The 23,958-nt window shown below is 35.9% G+C and overlaps 1 protein-coding gene across 2 annotated transcripts in view; it reads right to left on the bottom strand.

Annotated features, from left to right (window-relative positions):
- The window catches only part of LOC149926112 (uncharacterized), a 68,109-nt gene extending 47,268 nt beyond the window's left edge, over nucleotides 1-20,841 (bottom strand). For both annotated transcript variants that reach the window (XM_090162018.1, XM_090162019.1), the window contains exons 1-2: nucleotides 20,749-20,841; nucleotides 12,384-12,461 (exon numbers count right to left, since the gene is read on the bottom strand). In XM_090162018.1, coding sequence (XP_090018144.1) covers nucleotides 12,384-12,434 — 51 coding nt within the window. In that variant the 5' untranslated portion in view covers nucleotides 12,435-12,461; nucleotides 20,749-20,841. The remainder of the gene's footprint in view (nucleotides 1-12,383; nucleotides 12,462-20,748) is intronic.
- Nucleotides 20,842-23,958: the final 3,117 nt, after the last annotated feature.

Here is a 23,958-nt window from a genome sequence, read left to right as displayed (position 1 = left end):
AAATCATTCCTAAAATTAACCCTAGAGATTCGCTAGTGGGTGGTCGTGTAGAAACAATTAAGCTGTACCATGAAATTGAACCCTTACTTGGAGAACAAATCCGATATTTTGACTTTTGTAGTCTGTACGCCTATTGTTTACAAAAAATGGAATACGGTTGTAAAAATGTTAAAGTTATCACACACAATTTTGATTATGCCCCAGACGCGTATTTTGGAATAATTAGTTGTCGAATCCTCCCCCTCAGAGACCTCTACTTACCCGTTCTTCCATACCGATTTAATAAAAAACTTTATTATCCTTTATGCAGAAGTTGTGTAATAAATAATGATTACAAATGTACCCACAGTATTGACGAACGCGCTATAACGGTAGTCTTACCCTCGGTGGAAATCTACTATTCAATAAAAGAATGTAACTACAAACTGTTAGAAATTTTCGAAGTATACCACTATAGTATTAAACCCAATTTTTTCAAAACATATATTGACATTTTTTTTAGAGCAAAAGTTAAAAATTCAGGATTTCCACCCAATATTAAAACATATCAAGAGAAAAAGAGTATTTAGACGCGATATACGAAGCTGATGGAGTAAGGTTAGAGCCGGAGGAAATTGTTGATAACCCATCCTTAAGAACTTCCGCGAAATTGGCGCAAAATTCGTTATATGGCAGAATGGCGTTAAGAATGGATAAATCATCAACTAAAATTATACATAGATACTCCCAATTAACCGAGATTATAGCAGACACATCGAATAAATTAACAGACTTTCATTTAATCAACAACGATGTTGCCATGGTAAGCTATAAAAAAAAAGTGAGCTAGCCCCAACATTTTCAAAAGGTAATGTTATTGTGGCTTCCTTTGTCACCAGTTACGGTCGTATTCATCTTCATAAGTTAATTAATAAGCTGGGAAAGCGTGTAATTTATTATGACACTGACGGAATAAAATTTACACATAAACCACACGAGTAACTACCCCCCCTTGGTGGTAATTTAGGTGAACTTACGTGCGAGACTCCGAATTCATATATCACAAAATTCGTATCAACTGGACCAAAAAGCTACAGCTATAAACTTGAAAATAATCGGACAATTATAAAACTTAAAGGAATAACTCTTACCAGGGAAAATTCAGAAATCATACATTTCGACGCCTTCAAACAAATGATTTTTGTGCCAAATACCGAGTTTAAGGTGAAAATTCCCTTTAACGTAATAAAAGATAAGTACAAAATGCTTTTACGTGTTGGCAACTTAAGTAAAACTTTCAAAAAGACTTTTTGTAAACGTGTGCTACAAGATAATATTTCCAGTGTCCCCTATGGCTATTTAGAATGTGAAAATAATGAATTGTAAAATAAAGTTGTCTTTTAATTATAAATCTAAAAAACATGTAACAAAAAAACTTGCAAAACAGGTGTCATTTAACCACATAGTTATAGTAAATGAAATCTCTTCCGAAAATCGAGTAAATACTTTATTTTTAAATAACCTAAGATTTAAACTTTTAACTTCCAAAATTGAATTTTTACTAAAAAACGGGAATTAATTATTTTTTGGTGAAGGAGATATTATGATTTTATTTTTTTATTCAAAATGTTATTTTTGTATGTTATTTTGAAACTTTATATAACTGGTGAAGGGATGGTTTTGATAAGAAACATTAATCTTTAATAAAATAATTTTTTAAATTTTAAAAATGTGTTTGTTTATTTTTTCATATATTCTATAAAACAGGCAATGTACTAACAAAATACGTAGTATGTTGTCTTTGTTTAAACAGTAATGTCTTATATAAAATTTCTTTCACCGTTTCGAATGATGGTGTCAGGCCCTACTATGTCGGGCAAGTCAGCATGGACGAACTCACTAATTAGATGGAGGAATGAATTAATTGATAAACCTCCTATTAAAATTATTTATTGTTATTCTGTTTGGCAATCAGGTTACCATGATTTATCTCAGTTTTTAACCGATATAGAGTTTATTCAAGGACTTCCTCCAATGGACAGCGAGTTCTGGGAATCAAATAGAAATTCTTTACTTATTATTGACGACTTAGCAGAAGAGCTTTACAAAAATGATCAAATTGCTAAATTAGTTACCGTAGACAGTCATCATTATGAAATTTCAGTCGTATTAATCTCACAAACCCTATTTCCTCGAGGCAAACAATCTCGTTTAATCTCTCTTAATATGTCATATCTAAATCTGTTTAAATCTCCTCGAGATCTAAGTCAAATCCAATATCTGGCCAATCAAATATCTCCAAATAACACAAAAATAATTAAAATGGCCTACGATATGTCTACTAGAGAACCTTACAATTCACTATTTATAGACACATCTGTAACCACTCCAGATAGCTTACGATTAAGATCGTACACATTTAATCAAATCGGACCACAAATGGTAGTTTTTTCCAATAATAAATAATTTACTATATTATTATCAAGTTCATTAAAGAAAATGACACCAAAAAAGACAGTACGTAAAAAAACTACTCCTATTGCAAATCCCTCTGACAGGTTTAAAACACACTATCCATATTTAAATTTATTGTATAAATCTAAAGGAGGGATACGTAAAAATTTATTAGCTAACAGTTCTCCAAAGCAATTAAAAGCCTTACAAACCGTTTGCAAAAACTTGAAAGGGGGTGGAATTATATTATCTAAAGCCAAAAAAAAACAACTTTCTAAATATAAAAAAACAATACGGTTCTTAGCCAGTCCGAAAATTTCGCAAAAAAAGAAGCGTGCTCTAATAATTCAGAAAGGTACGGGATTCTTCATACCGGCTTTATTAGGCTCTATTGTTCCTTTAATTGCCAATTTATTCAATAAAAGATAAAATGAAAAAAATGATTTTAGTTCCCGCCTCGAGTGTCGGACAAATATCTCAAGAAAATAAACAGCTTGTTTCTCCCCAGGAAACGTATTATAACTTATTAGATAATGAGTTGCAAAATATATTAACTTCTAAATTAAACAGCCGCTCTAAATTGCGAGAATTTCTAAAAATACTGAGCGAGGCCCGGGAAATGAGAAAAGCGATACCGGTACCTAAAGTTGAAATTACAAACTTTCAAGCCCCCGGACCTGTTGCTCCATTAAATTCCCCGTTCACCTCGCAAATTTATTCACCTTTCAAAACGCCCGAGGGAGTTAACGCTGGCGACGCTGCGGAGGTGCGTTTAAATACTATGACACGCAAAATGAAAGAATATCTCAGCGAGAGAGAAAACGAGCAGAGTAGAAAATTCCCGAGTCTCTTAAAAAATGTAGAATCTTGGAAGAGGAAAGCATCTACGCCGATTGTTAAGCAACAAAAGACAATTACCGATGATAGAATGCATAAACGATTAAATCGAGAAAATGAAATATTTGAAGAATACTTAGAAAATACCGATATTGGAAGTCAATTAAGCCAGGAAGATGATTGGGATCGAGAGCTGTCTTTGGAGGAGGGTGCTGTCGGTGGTGTTTCAATATCGCCGCAAAGAAAATTAAAATTACCATCCCCCAAAAAATCGCCAAGGCCTAAAAGACAGACCCGCCCTCCTTCTCGTTGGCAAGAATAATAAAAATGTGTAAAAATAATTATGTGTGAAATAAATAAACATTTTTTTTATTTTAAACAGATTGATTTATTTCGTTTCCACTCTTTCATCAAATGAATACATATATTCAACATGGCTAAACTATCATTTCTTTTTAAATCGAAATTATACAATTCGTTAATTATTTTACTGTAAGAAATCCCCACACATCTCGAGGTTATAAAATAAATTACATGAGGTCCGCAGTTTTGGCTTTTATTTGATTGAAATTTATGAGTATTGTGTCGAATACGCTTGCTATATCGCTCTAGCAAAAATCCATAATCACGATGTGATCTTCCTAGAGAACAAAAAAAGTCCAGAGTGTCGCCCGATTTGTAAACAGGCGTCCAATGAGACCCTGGAAGCGTATCAGGATCGGTGTTGATTACGAAACAATATGATTTTTTTTTAATTGGAACTTTTGGTAATCTATTAGCGGGAAACACTCCGATAAATTTATCTCTCGAGCGGGGGTCACACTTAAGTATAGATTGGATTTGATTAGTGTTCATCTTTCACGTCACTGTCAAAATGCATAATTTCTCATATTGATCTTTTGTTAAGTTGATTCCTCTGATAGATGGTTTCAAACTCCCGTCTTCTTTTTTAAAATGTCGCACGTCAAAAGTTTCGTTACATTTTACAAGGTACGTGTCTCTTCCTAAATCGAAGGCTTTGTCGCAAATTCCAATATCTAAGCTGTATTCGGGACTTCTTTTTTTAAATTTCATCGCGGATGAAACTATTGTTGCGCTCACGCCAAATATTACAATCGCGAGACCCAGGAGAATGTGTACTTTACCCATGGATAACAAAATGTTGAATAAAGACTGTAGCGCTTTACACTTGAATTTTAACTATTTCTTGAGCGTAAAAAGCTCCTTTAATTATATTGCCGGTCAAATCTTTCACAATATACATACAGGGATCTCTCGTAATTACTCTATGAATTTCAAATATTTCGGCTGTAAACGTTCCCTTGTATGCTTTATCAAATGTTGTTTTTGCAACGGCTAATCGAACTTTATCCCCAATTTTTAAACTTGCCTTTCCAATCATACTAAGATTGCCATAGTTTTTTTCCCAAATTGCCGATTCATTGTTTTTATTGACATCTTTAGGGGCGATTCCCGTTGTTGAATGTTTTCGAGCGTTATAAGATTTTGCAATTAATGGTAGTTTATTAAGATAGTGTAAATCGCCGGTCTTGGTAATTATTTTAAAAATTTTAGATTTTACCGTGCGAACGAGTCTCTCGACCATAGAAGCTTTTTTCTCGGAGTACGTGAGGTAATGGTGGATGTTATAACGTTTTAAGAGAGCGCGAAATGGGGCGTTTCGAAATTCTGTCCCTGCGTCGGTACATAAATTAAGGGGTACCCGTTTTTTGAAAATCTCTCTAAAGGCCTTCACAATCTCGCTCGAGGTTTTATTTTTAATTGGCAGAATAAAAGCGAATTTGCTTAATATATCCTGAACTAATAACGTATAGCGGTACTTTTTATTAAAAGTTTGTAAAATAGGGAGGTCTAATAAATCGGCCATAAATGTCTCATCAATCGTCGTTACATATAATTTGTTACGTTTAAAATTTAACCTCCTAGCTTTGTGTTGTGTGTAGGTTGGTTGTTTACTGAGAAAATTTTTAATTTCTTTTTCCGAAATTTTGGGAAATTTTTTTCTTAAAGTAACACTGTCAGAATAACTGTATGGGTTTTCAACATCGTAATAAACTTTACTTAATTGTTTGTCTGTTTTTGACAACACCATCTTTAAATGTGTGAATAGAAATAATAAAAACAGATTATAGTAAAAGTTTTATTTTAATAAATTAAATCACATTTTAAGTTTGAAACATTTTGTACAATATCAAAATATAATTGACTTTCTACTATTAAGGGATCAAGACCAAATTCCTTTTGGAATCTTACAACAATATGATCGTAGTTTAATTGGGGGATAGCTATTAATATCATATTTTCCACTCGGTCTTCAAAATTTGTGCTAAATCCTAGTTTACAAGAGACATCGTGAGCAATCGAAGATTTACAATGCGGATTCTCACAATTTTCGGTAATTTCAAACATTTTATCCGTGAGCTCATGTACAATTATGTCACGCATAATATTTTTTGCCGACAAAATTAAATTAATTTCCTGATCGATTGTATGTTTACAATGTTTTAATCTTTTCCACCCTGCTTGGTTGAGATTAAAACCATAATTTGTTGAATAAAAAAGATGATACAAATGGTTTTTTCCTCTGGCACAAGCGCGTACATCCACGAGTTTTTCCTTTTGTCCCTTGAAACAGTCGATTTTTATCTTTGAACCTTCAAGAGGAAGCCAGGTGTGAAAACTAGCAACTTGGTCTTCAAAAAAATCAGTTATTTCCTTTTCGAATGTGAATAGAGATTGCCAGGCTTCCAAATTCAGTTCAAATTCGGCGCAAGTGTCTAGTCGGTAAATTTTGATGGATGGATTTACATAACCTAGCACCGTTACTTCTTGTTTAGGTGAGAGACTGTGAGTTCGAGACATCTTTACCACTACGATTTCGCGAAACAACTAACCAATCTTTGCCCTCGTTGATTGATTTTATTCCGTAATATACGTAACTTGACGCTCTTGGTTAATGACAAATCGGTTTTCGTATTCTCCAATAATAATTATGTTTTGAATATTAGTTAAGGGGGAAGAAAACTTCATTACCATCCGTAAACTACCATTTCGTTGAATTGAGAGGTTGTTAGAGTTTGCCGAGGAATCGTAAGTTAAATCAAACGCGAATAATGTATTACCGTTTTTATAATTTTCGTAATCAATACAATTACCAGAGTTATTTCCGATTAAATCCATTGCCGAGAATAGTGAATAATACGACCTAGTGTAAAGGTTTTTATTAAAATCTGGAGTTAGAGCAGTTTCTGGTATATTCTGGTCGTCTAATGAAAGTTGTAAGAACGAGAGATTATTATGGTTAAATTGAAAGGGATTTTCTCTACTAGATCCATTGTAAGCTGAATTGTTTACCATTCCGATTATTACACGATTTGGAATTTTACCTAAAAAAATATTTGACTTCACGAAATCGCTCGCGCCTGCTGAAATTGTCAGAGTTTTAACAACAGTTTGTGTTAGATCGTCCAAACCCTCTGTTTGTGCAATATCGCATTATGTGCCAGCTGGAGATCTGGATTTACGAGAATATGTTTAGCAGTAAGAACCGCTTCTTCGATAATCAATCTATATTTGATATTAACATCTTCTTGTGAAATAATTATAAATTCCTCGGAATTTTTCAAGAGTCGAATTCTTAAATTCACTTTGTTTAAAAGAAATTTGTCTATTTTACAAGAGTCTACATGAAGTCTTCCCATATATTCACAAAGTTTCGATCCCGCAATATCTTTACTTCTTTTTAAAATTCCATTGTTTTTTTTATCTTTATGAACATCGTTAAACGCTAGCGTTGGGTCGCAAAACCCGTCTTCGTAATAGCCCTCGGCGGTTTTGTAATATTGTTTGGCGCCTTTATCAAAATTTAAAAATGTTGCTAAATATGCTAAATATGGGTAGCAGTTGTTGCTAGATTGTACTAAAGTCTCATTCATAAACACGTCTATTTGGCTAAAAATAGAATGCAATGGAAGATTACATAATGATACTTTTTTTTCGGCTGCTGGAATATCTGTTAAAACACCGTTTTGTTCTTTTTTAACCCGAATTCGAATTTTAAGCATCAATTTTGACATGTCAATATAATAATCCCCCCCGGGGATAGAAAAATCAATCTGTGTAGCATTAGATAACGGAGCTATAGGGAAATAGTCTACAAATTTATTCCCCTCAATATTACCATTAATCATGGGTTCGTTAAAAAGTTCTAACTCTGAACACATAGATTCAAATTGAGGCATAATGCTTTAGTCAAGAAAATCGGTTTTTGTTCTCTTGCGTTTTCTTTGATTATTGCGTAATTTTGATTTGCGCTTCTTTACTCTTCGAGCTCCAGAGCCTTTCTGTGTATTTAATATGGTATCACCGAGACTATTTAAAAGATTTGTTCCAGCAATTTTACTATTTTTTTTTAACGACTCCTTAAAATTTTGACCAGCAACAACATCGTCCATTATCCTTTTCCCCATAACCAACCCTTGAATACCGAGTGATTTAGCTACGGGTCGAAAAAGAGGTGTTACGAATCTTGCTAAACTTTTAAAAATTGACCCAAATCCACGTCCAGTCTGATATTGGCTTCCTCGAAAGATGTTATATCCGCGTCCTGTTTGAACATAATGATGATAATATCTTTCCATGATGAGCTTGTTTTAAGTGTACTTTAGACTAAGCATCCAGTCTTTTAAATATTAATTTAATAATAGTCTTGCCTGTTTTATATGGCAGGAGTTCACCGTAATCCGACCTTAAAGAAATTTCTATAGTCTGTATTTGATCGTAGAGAACTGGAAAATGGTCTAAAAAATGAAATCTTTCAACCTGTGCTCGATTTTTATTTTCGTTTAATTTGATAATTCTCAGCAGGGGGGTATTAGTGTGTCCTGTTATTATAGGTTGTATAATATTTGTATAGACATAAATTCCGGATATTCCGTGGTTGAGATCTGCGGGGTACATACCTATTTCGTTAAAAAGAGGCCTTTCAATTTGATTGTTTGAAAAACCTAACATTCGCCCGAGTTTGGGGTTATCTATTGGAAAGGTTAAAAAACTGTTTCCACCCAAACCTTTAACTGAAACTGTCGAATCTGAATTAAAATTAAACTCGAATTTAGCCCAACTCTGATGTGGCAATGATTGTTTCATTGCTAATAAAATATCATCAATAGTGTGGTACACACCAGTTGGAATTCGACAATGGAATTTGTCTACAATATTTAGTTTATTATTTTTACCATGTTCGTAATTGTGGAAATCAATATCACGTTTTTGTCGTCGACTATTCTCAACTCTGTTTAAATCGTTTCGAAAAATTATAAAATTAGCCGTATTATCTAATTCTAATCTAATTTGAAGAGGGTCTAATGGTTTGCTTTTATAAACTGAGGATATATAATCTACTTTGTACTCAATTTGTAAGAGGTCTGCTAGAGGACCGAATATTTTAATTTCCAGCCCACTCATTAACTCAATTTGAAAATAATAATTTCCATTTTCTTTGAAAATAAAAAATCCAGCCTTAAGTGAGATATGCGAATCAAAATATTTTTGAAGTTCATTCAAAATTTTGAAATGAACAGATAACGGTTTAAAATTCCCGCTTAAATCTTTATCAGCCTCGTAATAGTTTCGTTCAAACGTATAACTGTCATTTTCCCAGTTAGGGTGTTCGATTGGAATATTTTTATTGTACCTAAAATCTATAACAGATTCCTCATCTGACATAAATTTTTCCTCATAAACTTTTAAAGGATTTTGACTGCTAATTACACCATTTTGAAATTCTGGCGCGTTTATATTAAAAATATTTGCTAATCTCCCAGTGAAGGCAATTTGTAGATCTTTAGGGAATGAAATTCTTAAGTAATGACCTCGATTTATTTCTTCTATTGCGTAACTAATTTCGTACCGATTCAAAGGGGGGAAGTTAGTCGCCTGTTGAATCTCGTTTTTTAATTGCCTATGCAAAGATAATGGGATAATATTTCCAAAATCATCTCTCTGACCTTCAAATAAAAAAGGTTGGATAATTGATACGGAGTAAAAAGTCCAATCTTCCTGCTCAAATTGCGGTATTTTTGTAGTCTCAATACGTATGTCGATAAAATTGTTACGCGAATTAAAAGTAATATTATTTAAATTATTTAACGGTCCAAATTTTTGATTACCCGTAAAATAAGTGTCTGGTGGAATTTTAAAAAGGTCTGCTAATGGATTTTGAAATTTAATTTCCATCCCTACCGGTATTTCTAAATTAAAATATAAATTATCTTCATCATCGGAAGATATCGCTGTTTTTAATCCATCAAACTGTCTTGGTTTACATCGTTCTAATAAATCACGTATAATTAAGTGTAATGTGAACGGTTGAATTTCATTATTATATTGTCTTTCTCCCTCATATCTGACCGCCTCAAACACAATCGCGTAATTATTCCATTGTATTTGTTTAATAACAGGATGAGATGGTAGATTAATGGGTATTGGGAGAGAACTTGGTAATCTATTTTCTTCGGAAGGATTTAAAACTTTTGGTTGGTTGACGTCTCCATTAATATTTGGAATTAAAGGTTCTGTTGGAAAAATGTTGTTTAGATTTTCTTCTGGTTTCAAATTTGACTTTTCTTCTAAATTTGTTTTTGGTTCAAGTTTTGGTTTTTCCTCTTGTTTCACTTCTGGTTTTAGTTTCGGTTTCTTGTTAATTTTCTGTTTTTTTTCTCCTGGGTTGTGATTGTATTTCTTCCACGGGAATTTGTCGTGGTAAATATTTTTGTTGATATTTATTCACAACTAACGCTTTTTTAATTCGTACTTCGATAAAATTTGTTGCGTAAGTTAAAGAAATAGTTTTGGCGTGATTCGAGAGAGGATAATTAGAAAGATAATCACTGTCGACAAAATCATTTTCTCGAAATTCCAGAACAGACGCTAGGGGCGATGCTTGAGGTATTCTTACTTGCACATCTTTTTGTAACTGTATTTTTAATTTTGAACCGTCTTCGTTTTCGTCAACTTTTACCGTATTCATATGTATTTTTCCTTTAAGTGTTTGATTGGCCTCAATAGTTTTAGCAAACTCGTTGAGTATATTATTTTGAAGAGATGTTGGAATATTATTCTTATTTCGATCTAGATCACCCTCGTAACGTTTTGGTGGAATTTCAATTTTAATATAATCCCATTGATTTTCTTCGGGTGAAATAACATCTGACACGTGCCCTACTTGGAAATGCGAATACTCATTTGTTATATTCGAATAAGTTTCAGGAAGAATTATTTCTGCTAATGCGCAAGACCATTTTTCATTGTTAAAATTTAAAGGTTTTGATAATTGTACTTTAAAGCTAGAAGGTGTATTTTCCGGGTAAATATCGGGTGATGCGTTCGAAGGTAGAAATACTACGAAACTTGACATCTTTATAATGACAGTTTCAGTTGGGCGACATCTCGTTTTATACTAATAAAAGATTGAGCGTGATAGCTCGAAAGGATTGGGATTTGAACTTGAGACTCTTTGAATAACGTCCTGCAACGCTACCGATCTACCACGCTAAACCTTAACATGAAAGAGTTAAAATATCTATTTTACGTAGGAAATATAATCACAATATATTAGAAAACATATTTATTCACATATTTTCAATCATTTGACAAGTTTGTTCAAGATTTTCCAAAACCTCAATGGGTGTTTCAACTTGATTAAGAGTTAAAATTTGATTATTTTTACAATATTCTTGAAAAAAAATAATAGCTTCCATCTGCTCATCAGATGGCATGACAAAGTCCGGTGGAAATACAATATTTGATTTCATTGTTGAATTTAAAGTTTCTTCACTCTTAATACCAGTTGTCTTTTTTTTACGATGAATTTTCTTTGGAGTTCCAGTACCATTAACAAACTCGTTTAACCATTCTTGATGTTTTACGTTAAACTCGTTCAAATAATCAATAATTTGATCGTCTAATATTTCTTCTTTGGTTGTATATTCTGGTTTCTTTGAATGAAGACAATCGCAAACATCAATACGAATTTGATTTTTATAACTACTCGATAAGTGATCCATTAAGTGTTGTTTAAAAATTGTCTTGTCAAGACATTGTTCTTGACAAATCCAGCATTTAACACTAAAGTTTAAATTATCAAAGAAATTAAAAGCGTGTTTGCGACATGGCTCATTATAATAACAAGGATTATCGTTAGGCGATTTGCATTTAATTTCTGGTTTCCCCATAAATAACTTCATTTTTTTAACCTTTAAAGAGCTCGATTTTTGAGACGTCTTACGCTTACACATATTCTTTGACTTTTAAATGTAAAAACAAATATTTTTTATAGAAATAGTTATTATCGCAAGTTTAGACGTTTAAAGTATTTTGGGTGGGTCCAAAACCGCCAAGGGTATAAAGCGAAGGTCGCGAATTCGTTTCCCCATCTCGCAAATAACTAATTAGCATTTTAAACGGCGAAAAAACGAAAAAACCAAAAAAATGACACCAAAAGTAAATTAACATAAGTATTTGGTGGGGTCACATATTACCGCTGATATCTCGGTTCGACCTTGTCCGATCGTGACCAAACGTGTTGATTTGATAGACTGAGGCTTAGTGGTTGTGGACAGGTGTCAGACGTCGAGGTCAAAGATCATCTTCAAGGTGAAATTTGAGATTTAAATATTTTCGATTTTTCGAAGGACAAAAATTTTTGGAAAATATTTTGGGGGGGTGGGGGGTTGTTTTGGTGGCCATCTTGGCGGCCATCTTGGATTTTTACATGTTCATATTTAGTTTCCTACTACTTCCGTCACTTTTCTCCCACTCTCAAAATCTTAAGGGTAGACGACCGGGCAAATTATTCTTAGCAACGGGGGAGAGAACATTCACCCACTGGCAATCGATATCGAAATATTAAAATTAAAGAACAATGGACATTTTGTATAAAGAAGAAAAACTATGAAATTTTACGCGCTTTGTGCAATAATAAAGTCCCATTTTCCAGAGGGCCCACGACCCAGCTAACCGGAGTTTTGTAGTCCTGCCCCAATACTCCCACGCCCCTGAAAATCCTGACATGTTTTACCAGTGATACTTACCAAGCGCTTAATGAAATCAATTACGTCGGCAGGGTTGATTATTGCTCCCATGTTTTCCGAATGAGGAAATCGTTTTCACTGTTTGGAAAAATAAATCGTTATTGTACAATTAATTACTGTGATGGTAAATTACTCAGGATAGCAATGGCCGTTTATCACCCGTGAGCAACAGCCATATACAGCGAGAGAATCCTACTGCTCAGGGCCGTCTTAAGGCATTGGCTAAGTGGGGTACAGCCCAGGGCCTCCAGCCAGTTTGGGGGCCCTGGAAAGGCCATCCATACCGTCTCTACTCTAGGGATAAGGGATAAGGGATTAGTTAACGAAATATTATTTATACTCATTTAATATTATGTATCTTTTAGTTACGTCTAAAGTAATTTGACTCATCGACACATCGCGCATCATACGGTACCAACAATTTCTAAAACCTAACAGCGAGTCACTGTCAGTAAAAATCTTATTTTCAGTAGGACTATGTTATACTTTTGAAATTAAAAGCTTTGGTTTGATTATTGCGTAGTTGAATTTGGACAACGGACATGCAAAGGCTAACCGTTGGGGATCGCAAAGGTCTGATGAAATAATTTAGCCCATGGCCCCAAAAGGTCTTAAGACGGCCCTGCTACTGCTGACGCTAGCCAGTCAACCGTCCCAAAGGCGCAGCGATAGGACCTTCTTTTTAGGCCATCTACATCCGTGACTAAGAAACTAAGTCAATTTCGCGAAGAAAATTATAACTTATGCCACAAATTCAGCGTGAGGTCTCTTCGAGGGGATAACCACTTCCTCAAATTCTGTACACCGATTACAGCGAGTACAGCCTTTGGTAGTGCTAAAGTTGTAATCGATTACGTAATAACTTTAGTACAGTCAAAGCTACAGGCTTGTACACCGATTACGGATAGTGGTCAGCCCCTCGGGTCTCTTAGATCAATTTTCTGGTAAATTTATTTACATTCAACGTAATTTAAGCAACACCGGTCTTTCCGGGTGCATTCGTAGCACGGTGCCAATTAATAGTTTTAAACATTCCAAGTCTATACATATATAATATCCCTGCATTTTGATAACGAAATGTTTACATAGGGTGTATTCTCGTGACGTCATCATCACTGTAGTGGAAGGCTAGTGTCATCCCCCTTTCCCCCATAATTATCTACCTTAGAGCAATGGCTCGTGAATGCCACCTATTAACTACGTCATTATATTAAAAAAAATTATCAACCCATGAAACTGTATGAACGTCAAGGAAATATTTGCAGATTTTAAAGTCATTTAAACTTTTGGATCTTTTAAATGAAAACCGTAGACCCCACTATTCTTATATATTTTGATAAATGCTTTATCTCAGGGCCAGTGGTGTAGACAAGGGGGGGGGGTTCCGGGTCCAGATCTCCTTTGGGTCTACCTTCGACTGTACTAAATATCTACCCCTCTTAACAATCACATACTTCGACCCCCCTTGACGAATTTCTGGCTACGCCACTGCTTAGGGCTGTAGGTCTTTTTGTCGGAGATAGGTTAATCGCCCGACGACGAATTCGGACAATATTTATAAAATTCTAAAATGGTGCTCCCTAATTATAAATAAATACGATCTGGGTTTAATTTATTTAATCATTTTAATACGATGGACATGAAAGATTTTAATATGTATGCTTATTAAACTGTAGTAGAAGTCTGCTGTTGAAAAACCTCGAAAACAGTATAAACTAAATCAAAACTAATAAACTAAGACTGACCACAGGGAGCTTCGATTAAGTGTGTCATAAATTTTAGGGCGTCTTCTTTGCGTCCTAATGAGTCAAAAATGTCTTGTGAACATGGGTCCTTTAAATAATGGAACTTGGCAATCAAATCCGAGGGGTCGGACATTTACCAAAATCCCGTACACTTTGTCTAAAATCGCAAAATCTTTTAATTCTCGCTATGGTAAATTAACATTGAAATCCCAAAATCACTTGAAAAAGTAATGATAAAATCGCCAAAATTTCTACGAAATCCCGAAATCCCGAACAAAATAATGGAAAGTGTCCGACCCCTCGATCAAATCATTGTAGGATTTAGAACATTTCTGCTAGTTCAATAATGAGCTTTTGGCATTTGCTACCGTGTTTATCGTTTCACCGTTAAAAACAAATGAATAATAATTGGTAACAATTGGGATCAAGGCAGAATACCGAACTTCACCTTCACGCTAATTCGTAGTTTTTGTTTCGGTTTTTGTGGACCTAAAACTCTGAAACCAAGCATTTTAGGACCAATGGTCATGAGACCTTTTTGACTCATTAGAACGCAAAGATGACGCCCTAAAATATGTGACACATATATCCGTTACACCCGGTTTATTTTCTATATTTTCAATGTCCTCCTAAAATTACGTAGCATTTCGACCAACTTCACGTCAGTTATGAAATCACAGATATTCAAGATTTAATTTACTAAGGACTCGTAAAAGAAACTAAGAACTATGGACATGTTAACTGGTGCCATTACCATCAAGTTCTACTTTTCAAACTGAGGAAAGAGACATTTTCATAAATAACACGGCTACCAGAATATTTAAAGTTCTTCGATTTCAGTCTAAAACATCAAGACAGCAATGGACAAAGTGATAGTTCTTAGTTACTTCTATCCGTTTTTTGTTTCACATTATATGCGAAACGTATTGAGGTTAACGGTAATAGTGAGTGTAGGGAGCTGTTGGCAAGCGTGGCGTGAAGGACTTGCCACCATCCTCCTACGCATAATTGTAACCCGGCCACCTGAATTAAAGGCTTTAAAAGTCGCTTGATTACGTAGGCCTTAAGTGGTGCCTTGGGTATTAGCCTAGCTGTTTATGTGATTGCTATATCTGTTTTCAATTTCAACATGAATTCCTATAATTTTTTATTTTTATTTTTTAAATGGACAAACAATCGCTGTTTGAACGATTATCTTCTACTGATTCTCCGATGTAGGCGTAATCTGATGCTAATCAATTGAGCCCCCTCCCCAAAGATATTAAAAATATCTTTAACAATGGGTTTGAGTTATCAGCACTTGTTACTTTACCGTTTCTTTGAAGTAACGCTAGGAAGGATTAAATAACGGATTCGGATTTTCGTTTAATAAGATCGTTTTTGAACCAAAAATACCTTTATTTACACTGAGAGAAAATGAATAAGTTGAGACGGTTTTTAGCGTTTCTACCAGTGCACCTCACGGTTGGCCAGTAAGCTTAATGTCCCGGTCGCAGAAGCAGGCACGACGCTCAATCTTCGCCAAAATCATGTTTTGCGGGAAGTATAAATGCAAGGGGAGTGTTGCAGGTAAGACAAATTCCATGTCAATGAAATCGGGCCACTATCTCATTGAACCACAAGCCGGTGACGTGTTTCCTTCCCCCTCTCATGGTGGGGAAGAACTAGACAACAAAATGCCCGTGCATCGTCTCGACATAATAACTCACCCTTCGTAGAAATAAAAGCATTCATGGTTGAACGGTTGCTTTTATCATTCGGCTATGTTGTATAAGATGGCAGCGATTTGTACTAACAACTTTCATAACGTCACGTTTTAGCTGGGTTTTCCGATGGCCGCCAGATGTACGTAAACGTTTTTAAATACAACAACTTGTTATAAATTTTTCTAGTAATTTGAATAAAAATTGGAGGTCCCTAATTGCCTCTTTTCCCAAATTTGCCACCATTTGTTCGAATGGCATATTAAATGCTCCAATGATCATTTGTCAAAAATGGCCGAAATGTGTTTCTCCATTTGGACGAAGCAGCTTTGTTTTCGACCAGTGTTGGCCAAGAATTTTTCTCAAAAATGTTTGGGCTTTCATTAGACAATTTTGGTGGGCGTAAATAAGGTCTCTGGAGCCCGTTCTCATCGTGGGACCAATTTTTCTATTGGGGTCCCTTTTTCTTTGGGGGCCAAGTCAAGCGGCAATCCCTATGGGCCCGCTATTTAGGACATTGACTCAAGCTCGCAAAGAGCATTATCATATTAATTTGTATTTAATTTACTTTCTCCAGCTAAAAGCTAGTTAGGTTATTTATTTTTAGTTACTGAAGCGAAGCTTCCTTACCACCGACTCAAATAGCGAAATGTAAGCCAGATTTCCCGCACGGTTCTGATGAGTCCCAAATAGGACTTTCTGGCTATTTTATTTAGTTTTTTACTGGAAGATCTATTTGGTCCAAGATTCCTCAGATTCGCGTATTTATGTTTGCTCGAAAATCTATTGGTACGAGTTGTTTAATTTCTTCAAATTTGTTTAGGGTTTAGATTTTTTGTCTCTTTTAATTATGGACTATTCTACCTATTCACGGATTTTAGTAATTGTTAACCGATTTGAATGAAATTTTTGCACGAATTTCAATATTTATATTAGAAAAAACCTGTTGTCAGTATCGAACCAATAGTGGATTTTATCTAGGCATGACTTAATATAGGAGCATCACGGTTGAAGCTTACGGGACGGCTCACGCCTACGATTTTACGCTACGAACATTGATTCGACCGCTTAGTTACTCTTTCTCAGCGTTGCCAGACGCCCTATAATTATAGGGAAAATCTATAATTTTGTCACAAAATTTTCGGTGGCCTATATAGGGCATTTTTTCCGATTTTTTTATATTGATGTCCTATAAATCCTATAATTTCAAAATTTATAAGTCAGGTTCGGGAATTCGATATAATTTCAGACTGAAAAATACTAAATTAATGATAAAAATGAATAAATGTGTTTTTATTATTTTTAATATTTAAGTTTTTTTCATTTAAAATTTCATAAAAAATGAAATTACCGCCAAATACAATGTGTCCTATAATTTGGACTGGAAATATATAATTTTTAATCCTTGGGTCTATAATTTGATTTTGCCTATCTGGCAACGCTGCTCTTTCTCTTGCAGGAAAAACGGGGCAACTTCATCATAGGCTGTTTCCGTCACGTGCTAGAGTTAAGCGTTTCCGTAGTCTGCTAATAATTCGCAAACAGTTTTTTCGTTAGAATGGGATACTTCTTGATGAACTGAGTTGGGATTCTCAGGGGTCGGTCCGTTGTCTCCAATGAAATATTCGAAGAAATGTAAGTAGGTATCACTTGATTAACGTTAAAATCTTTTCCGTTGAGCCAAGACATCCAAGTTTTACATGTTTCTAGTGACCTTTTAGGCTTAGGCCAAGGAACCAAATGAACTCCTACCATATGATTACGATGATAATATCGAGAGTCGCTTTTACAACTTTTCACTATGCAATATTTATTCCTCGTACGGTTTACTGAAATTACTGTACTAAATTACTAAATCACAATAACAAGAGCTTGTTTATTAAGCATCAAATAACCGAGGAACTTACTTCGCAGTTGGAGCGTAAATACAGACGCTCCCTTTCACCGCAGCGTCAAAATAAAACATTGAAAAGTTTTAGTAGATGGCGCTACCTATATCGCTCCAGTAAAACCCCTGTTTTTTTGCCCCCTTTAACCGTCCAGTTGCTTCAAAGTTGGTTCTACACTGAAAAGCTTGAACTAAGCTACCGGCGAGCCGTCCCGTATTTATTCGTCTAAGATTTGACAAAGCTACGCTATCCGATATCGCTGTTGCTCAATTGCTCAGTTGCGATTTTGATTTTCTTATTTGTTTTTTAATAATTGGCTTCCTCCAAATTCTTAAGATTTTTTATGCTAAATTTAATTTATTTATATTTTATTTATTTATTTATTTATTTATATTATATTATTTTAATTTGGTTGCATATTTTACAAATTTGAATTTAATTATTTGTAAATTTGTGTATACCTCGGTAATCACACCGAATAGCTAGGCTAATCACCTTAGATCTAAGCATTAGTTAATGATACCTCTAAGTAGACAAATAAGCCCCTTTCAAGGTGGAATCTTTGTCCAGAAAATGTGATGTCAAATCTTGTCTCTCCGATTCTGGCGAAAATGAAAGATTTGAAAAATATCTCGGACCCAGCGCCACTGTGCGGTCGAGAATGAAACTATATTGGGCTGAGATAAATAAACCAATAGCAAAAAAACTTTCTTTTGCCTCTATGGGGGGAACGAATTTTCTAACGGAATACCGAAATTTATCTCTTTTGGGGACGTTCAAGCTAGCCTTGCACCAAACGGGATTAAAGAAACGTCAGCTTCGGCAGTTCCAAGTGTATGTTAAGGCAACTTTGATACGCAGTACGGAGAGACATAGGTCGATTTGGACAAGCTTATCCGCCATAGGCAGCATATCCATTTGTCTACTTAGAGGTATCATTAACTTATGGTCTAAGTCATCAAGCGACTTTTAAAGCCATTAATAGACTTTGCCTCTGTGGTTTCCAGCTAAGTTTAATTTGCGAAATAAATACTATTATGATCAGGCCCGACAAGAGAGTGGGGAAACTGGTACAAATTCCCGGGGCCCGTGCAGCCTAGGGGCCCGGGTTTGAACAAACGAGGTATACTTACGAGGGGTCGGACATTTGTACAAAATCCCGTACACTTCGAAAGAAATCTCCGACGAAATCGCGAAATCCCTGACGAAATCGCAAAATCCCTGACGAAATCGCAAAATCTCTGACCAAATTTCAAAATCTCTGACGAAATCCCGAAATCTTTGACGAAATCGCGAAATCTCTGACGAAATCGCGAAATCTTTGACGAAATCGTGAAATCTCAGACGAAATCGCGAAATCTTTGACGAAATCGCAAAATCTCTGACGAAGTCGCGAAATCTTATGAAATCCCGAAATCTTTGACGAAATCGCGAAATCTCTAATAAAATCGCGAAATCTTTGACGAAATCGTGAAATCTTATAAAATCCCGAAATCTTTGACGAAATCGCGAAATCTCTAATAAAATCTCGAAATCTTTGACGAAATCGCGAAATCTGATGAAATCGCGAAATCTGATGAAATCGCGAAATCTGACGAAATCGCGAAATCTCTGACGAAATCGCAAAATCTCTGACGAAATCGCAAAATCTCTGACGAAATCGTGAAATCTCTGACGAAATCGCGAAATCTCCGACGAAATCGGAAATCTTCGACGAAATCGCGAAATCTTTGACGAAATCGCGAAATCTGATGAAATCGCAAAATCTGACGAAATCGCGAAATCTTTGACGAAATCGCGAAATCACAGAGATTTCGAAATCCCGTACGCTTTTTTTGGGAATGTCCGACCCCTCTTATACTTATCTCCGAAAAAGTTAAGTAATCTCCAGAAGTAACGGCTCTCCTGGGTCCCGTAATTTATAATTTACCGGGGCCCGGGCACTCTCTCGGCGGCCCTGATTATGATGATAGGCTTAAGCGAGCGTAGATTTTTGAGCTCCCTGGAACACACGGTGGGAAAAAGTAAAATGACGCCAGATGACACAAGTCGAGACGAGTCCGGAGTGACGAAGCACAAATTTAGCACCACCAAAGTTATCGTTAGAACTTTTCTTAATAATTATGTAAAATGTCTCAGATTTATTTGTTTGATCATTCTAATGAGCACGTAAACTTAAGAATTATAATATTTGGTCAAATCGAGTTTTTGCCGTCTAATTCCCTCGTGGCAAAGCATTGTTTACGGCCTGGATATAAAGTAAATAACGTCACTACAAACTACGCGTTGGAAAAACGCGTCATAAACCGAAGTTAGGCATGCGGAGTTTGAAAATGCAGGTCTATGACTTTGACAATGTATAGTTTAGCTCGTTCCTGGCAATCACAAGATTTGAAATCCATGGTACCATTTTCAAAAACACAAAGAATTTTACATTTACAGCTCACTAATTGTATGTTCCGAATAAAGTAAGGTCTCATTGAATGGTTTTCTTTGGAAATGTTATACCATAAGGGTATAATATTTGTGACATAAGTGTGGCACTTCTTATTCTTCACATGTAAAAGTTTTACTGAGAGCTATTCACAAGACAGACTGCATTACGGGCTTCGTCGCCGTTTTGCGTCCACTTGCTATAACGCGTCACACGTAGCCTTTGACAGCACCTCGCTAGTAGGATAGTTTCTTCTTGTGATGACGTCACTCCGTTACTAGCTGCCAGTAAAATATTCCCCAAAGTGACAAATTTGTGGAAAAATATTATAGACTTATGGTTATACAGATCAAAACTTATGAGATATTATATCAGGTATTACTAAAATCCGCGGAAGTTTTGGCAAAGAAACCACGCCTCGATTTCAAGCTGCAGGCAGAACAGGACTGCCGCCATTACGCTCTGATGACGTTGCGTTATTAATTGGGCTTCGTCGTTGGGCGTTGTATCTTTGTGACGGCTTCGCATCTTTTAGCCATGCACGGGTTCCTTATTGCCGGATTAATTAGAATGAAATGAAAATTTATAGCTTACCTTAGCGATAGTTTGTCAAAGCTCCTTCGTTACAACGAACAACAATTTCAAGTCTCTCTTAACTCCCGAAACAATACCGTTTGAATCTTTGTGCTCGTTGAATGGCGTTTCTAAGCGAGAGGGCTGATAAGAGCAGTTACCTTTTTCAACGTTATCCAATAGATTAAACAAGATATTAGTAGAGACTTTACCGACATCTGATGTTCATCACGCAAAAAGCGATCTTAAAAATGTTTTTTCGAAAATAGAGGCATTTTCTTCTATGGTCCGTTTTTCAAATTTTGGCTGCTGCCGTCGTTAGAGAAAAATTAAAAACCTATGCGATTTTCGATGTAAATTTTTTTCATACTGTATAGTTTGATGCTGGCGACATCTGGTGATCAAAGTTTTATTAATATATATTGATAACGGCAACTATAAAAATAAAGTCCAAATTCCCCTCAAAAAACTTAAACTAGTTTGTAAAACTGATTGAATTTATATATTTTTCTAGCTAAGAGAAAACTATTCTTAAAATGGAGGACGATACTTTGACTATGGGTATTTTTTACATCTTTTAAACAGTGAAAATGTCAAGTAGATCAAGGCTTAACTTGTAGAGGTAAACGGTAATAGTAAGTGTAGGAAGCTGTTGGCTCGCGTGGCATGAGGAGCTTGCCACCACCCTCCTACGAATTGTAACTCGGCCACCTGTTTAAAGGCATTAAAAGTCGATAGATGACTTGGGCCTAAGGTGGTGTCTTGGGTATTAGCCTAGCTGATTATTATTATTATTATTATTATTATTATTATTATTATTATTATTATTATTATTATTATTATTATTATTATTATTATTATTATTATTATTATCCATGTTATGAAAAGGAAGCGAGGTATTATTTTATACAATGGCTGGTTTTCCCTTAAAGTGCTGGTTCACTAAAAATATCACAACAGCAATGTCGATATCGTACGGTTTGGACAAACTTTGGTGTTTTTCCACCAACGTGGCGCAATGCTGCGTATCCCCGTCAACGGATATTGGGGTAAACTTTAAAAGGAGGAAGCGCCCCTTTGTGCGGAGGAGAACTCATCTTCATGCGTTTCATCCATCGTGAACGACCTAACATTGCATCTTTAATGGAACTGTATGTGTTTTGATGTGATCACCCCAGGCATTTTCTCAAAAACTATATATTCTGGAAATGTGCAATTTTCAGGATGTATACACTTGGGAGAGATATTTTCAATTTGTAAATTTCAGAAAAATCGTGGAATTTTTCATGGCTTTGGAAAAAATATTTTCTTACCGCTGGTGGTAGACGAAAACTTTAAATTTAAAAGTTGTAGAGCGTACTCAGAAACTTAAAATAAAGTTGGTTCGGATGAAAAGGCCAACATTAGACGGAGATATTAGCTCATGACCAAAACAAGTTCGTAGTAGGTGGCAATAGCTTCCTCCAATTGAGTTTTAAGGGTATGTACCAAAGGCTGGTCTTTCTTTTTTCAACAAAAAAGGTCACGCCCGTAGCTAGGCAGGGGCAGGTGGGGTGGCCGTCCCGGGCACCACTGCCGCATTAGAGTCTAGGGTCATGTGTCCCAATTTATAGCCCGGTGTACCGGTAATATTACAACCACACAACAGGAGGTCTATCATCAGTGTGTCAGAATTTATAGCCCGGTGTACCTAGTAACAGAGACCATACCACCGGAGGCCTATCATCATAGTGCCCTACGACAGCGTCCACCTAGCCCGGACAGGTGACAAATCCAGCATGGGTAGTAGTACCCTACTACTGTTGGTCGCACGTTTGACGCAAGCCACTCAACCCAGCAGAAGTTGCAACAATGGGACGACCAGCCCATCACTTCGCACACAGCAGTGGGAATAAGAGCGGATGCTATAGCAACTCCAGCCGACACCCTACCTACGTAGGTAGAGGGCCATACCCTTCGGAAAGAGCTCCTAAAGGGGAACGACACAGCGGCCCAAAGAACCCAGAACAGCTGGCACCGGATTTCCTGGTGGACCCCAAAAGGCCTGGAAACAGCACCACTGTGCCTCACACGGAGACCCACCGCCCCACAGCAGGCTACCCAATCCTCCGAGGGGACCAGTTTGCCTGGACCCTCTCCGTTTTCCTGAGGAGGAGATAAGACCATTTGATCAGAGCTTACATCTCCCAGTGCGCCACCGCCCTTATAGGTTGCAAGAGCCGGACCCCGACTCCCCGGTAAAGCCACCAGTTATTGCACACTCTGACCCGTTAAGGGCCTAGGGTCTAGGGTCCCCAAAATATCATTTTTATATAATATAATATAATATAATATAATATAATATAATATAATATAATATAATATAATATAATATAATACAATACCAAAGTTTAAACTACGCACGAAGCCTATAGTAAAGCCCAGTTTTAAGTAGGCAGTTCTATCTTTTAGAACAACATCAATACGGCAGAACTACAAACTAAAAAAGGCCAAGAGATTTCTTATTAAAATAGCGATAAATTATATAAAATAAAAAAGATGGCAGCTATAGCGGCCGTAAAGTTAAAGGGGCTCAAAAGTTCGGTGGCACAGGGGGGGGGGGGGTGAAACTTTATGGAGAGAGGGGAAAGGATATGTTCCCGCATAAAAAATAAAAAAATGAATATACTTTCCCCTCTCTCCATGAAGTTTCAACCCCCCCCCCCCTGTGCCACCGAACTTTTGAGCCCCTTTAATTGGACGTAAAAACTGAAAAACAAAACTTTTGATTTAAGGGAAAAAAATCCGTCATCGTTGGTCTATGGACATAGGCGCTTCGTGTCAGGATTGATTCTTGCAAGCCCTATTTTGAGCTGGAGTTATTCAATGGAGATCTAAGAACAAACTATTCGCCGCGAATGGCCTGACCGTGCTAAGGGTTATTCATTTTAACGTCAAGCTGGAGGAGAACTAACTAATTTGAACTACAAAAATGAAGTGAGAGCGTTGGCAATCAAAGCATGTACAAATACATCTCAAAATGCGAAGTCTATATTTCGAAAAGTAGGCCTTGTCGTATTAAATTATGAAACGTAAACATTCAACATTTGGGAAGCTCTTTCTAGCCTTTGCGACTACAATCAAAAATCTCATGCCAAATAAATGAATGGAACAAACTATTTGATTGGGATTAAACTGAAGGTTAAGTTTTTTTCCTAGAAGTTCTTTAGTAAAGTTCCTTAGTAAATCAGC

Source organism: Leiobunum rupestre, chromosome 10 (assembly GCF_980474605.1).
Source record: "Leiobunum rupestre chromosome 10, qqLeiRupe1.1.hap1, whole genome shotgun sequence".
NCBI classification, from domain to species: Eukaryota; Metazoa; Arthropoda; class Arachnida; order Opiliones; family Sclerosomatidae; genus Leiobunum; species Leiobunum rupestre.
Note: the sequence above shows the minus strand (reverse complement) of the source record. Positions and strands in the feature narration are given on the sequence as shown.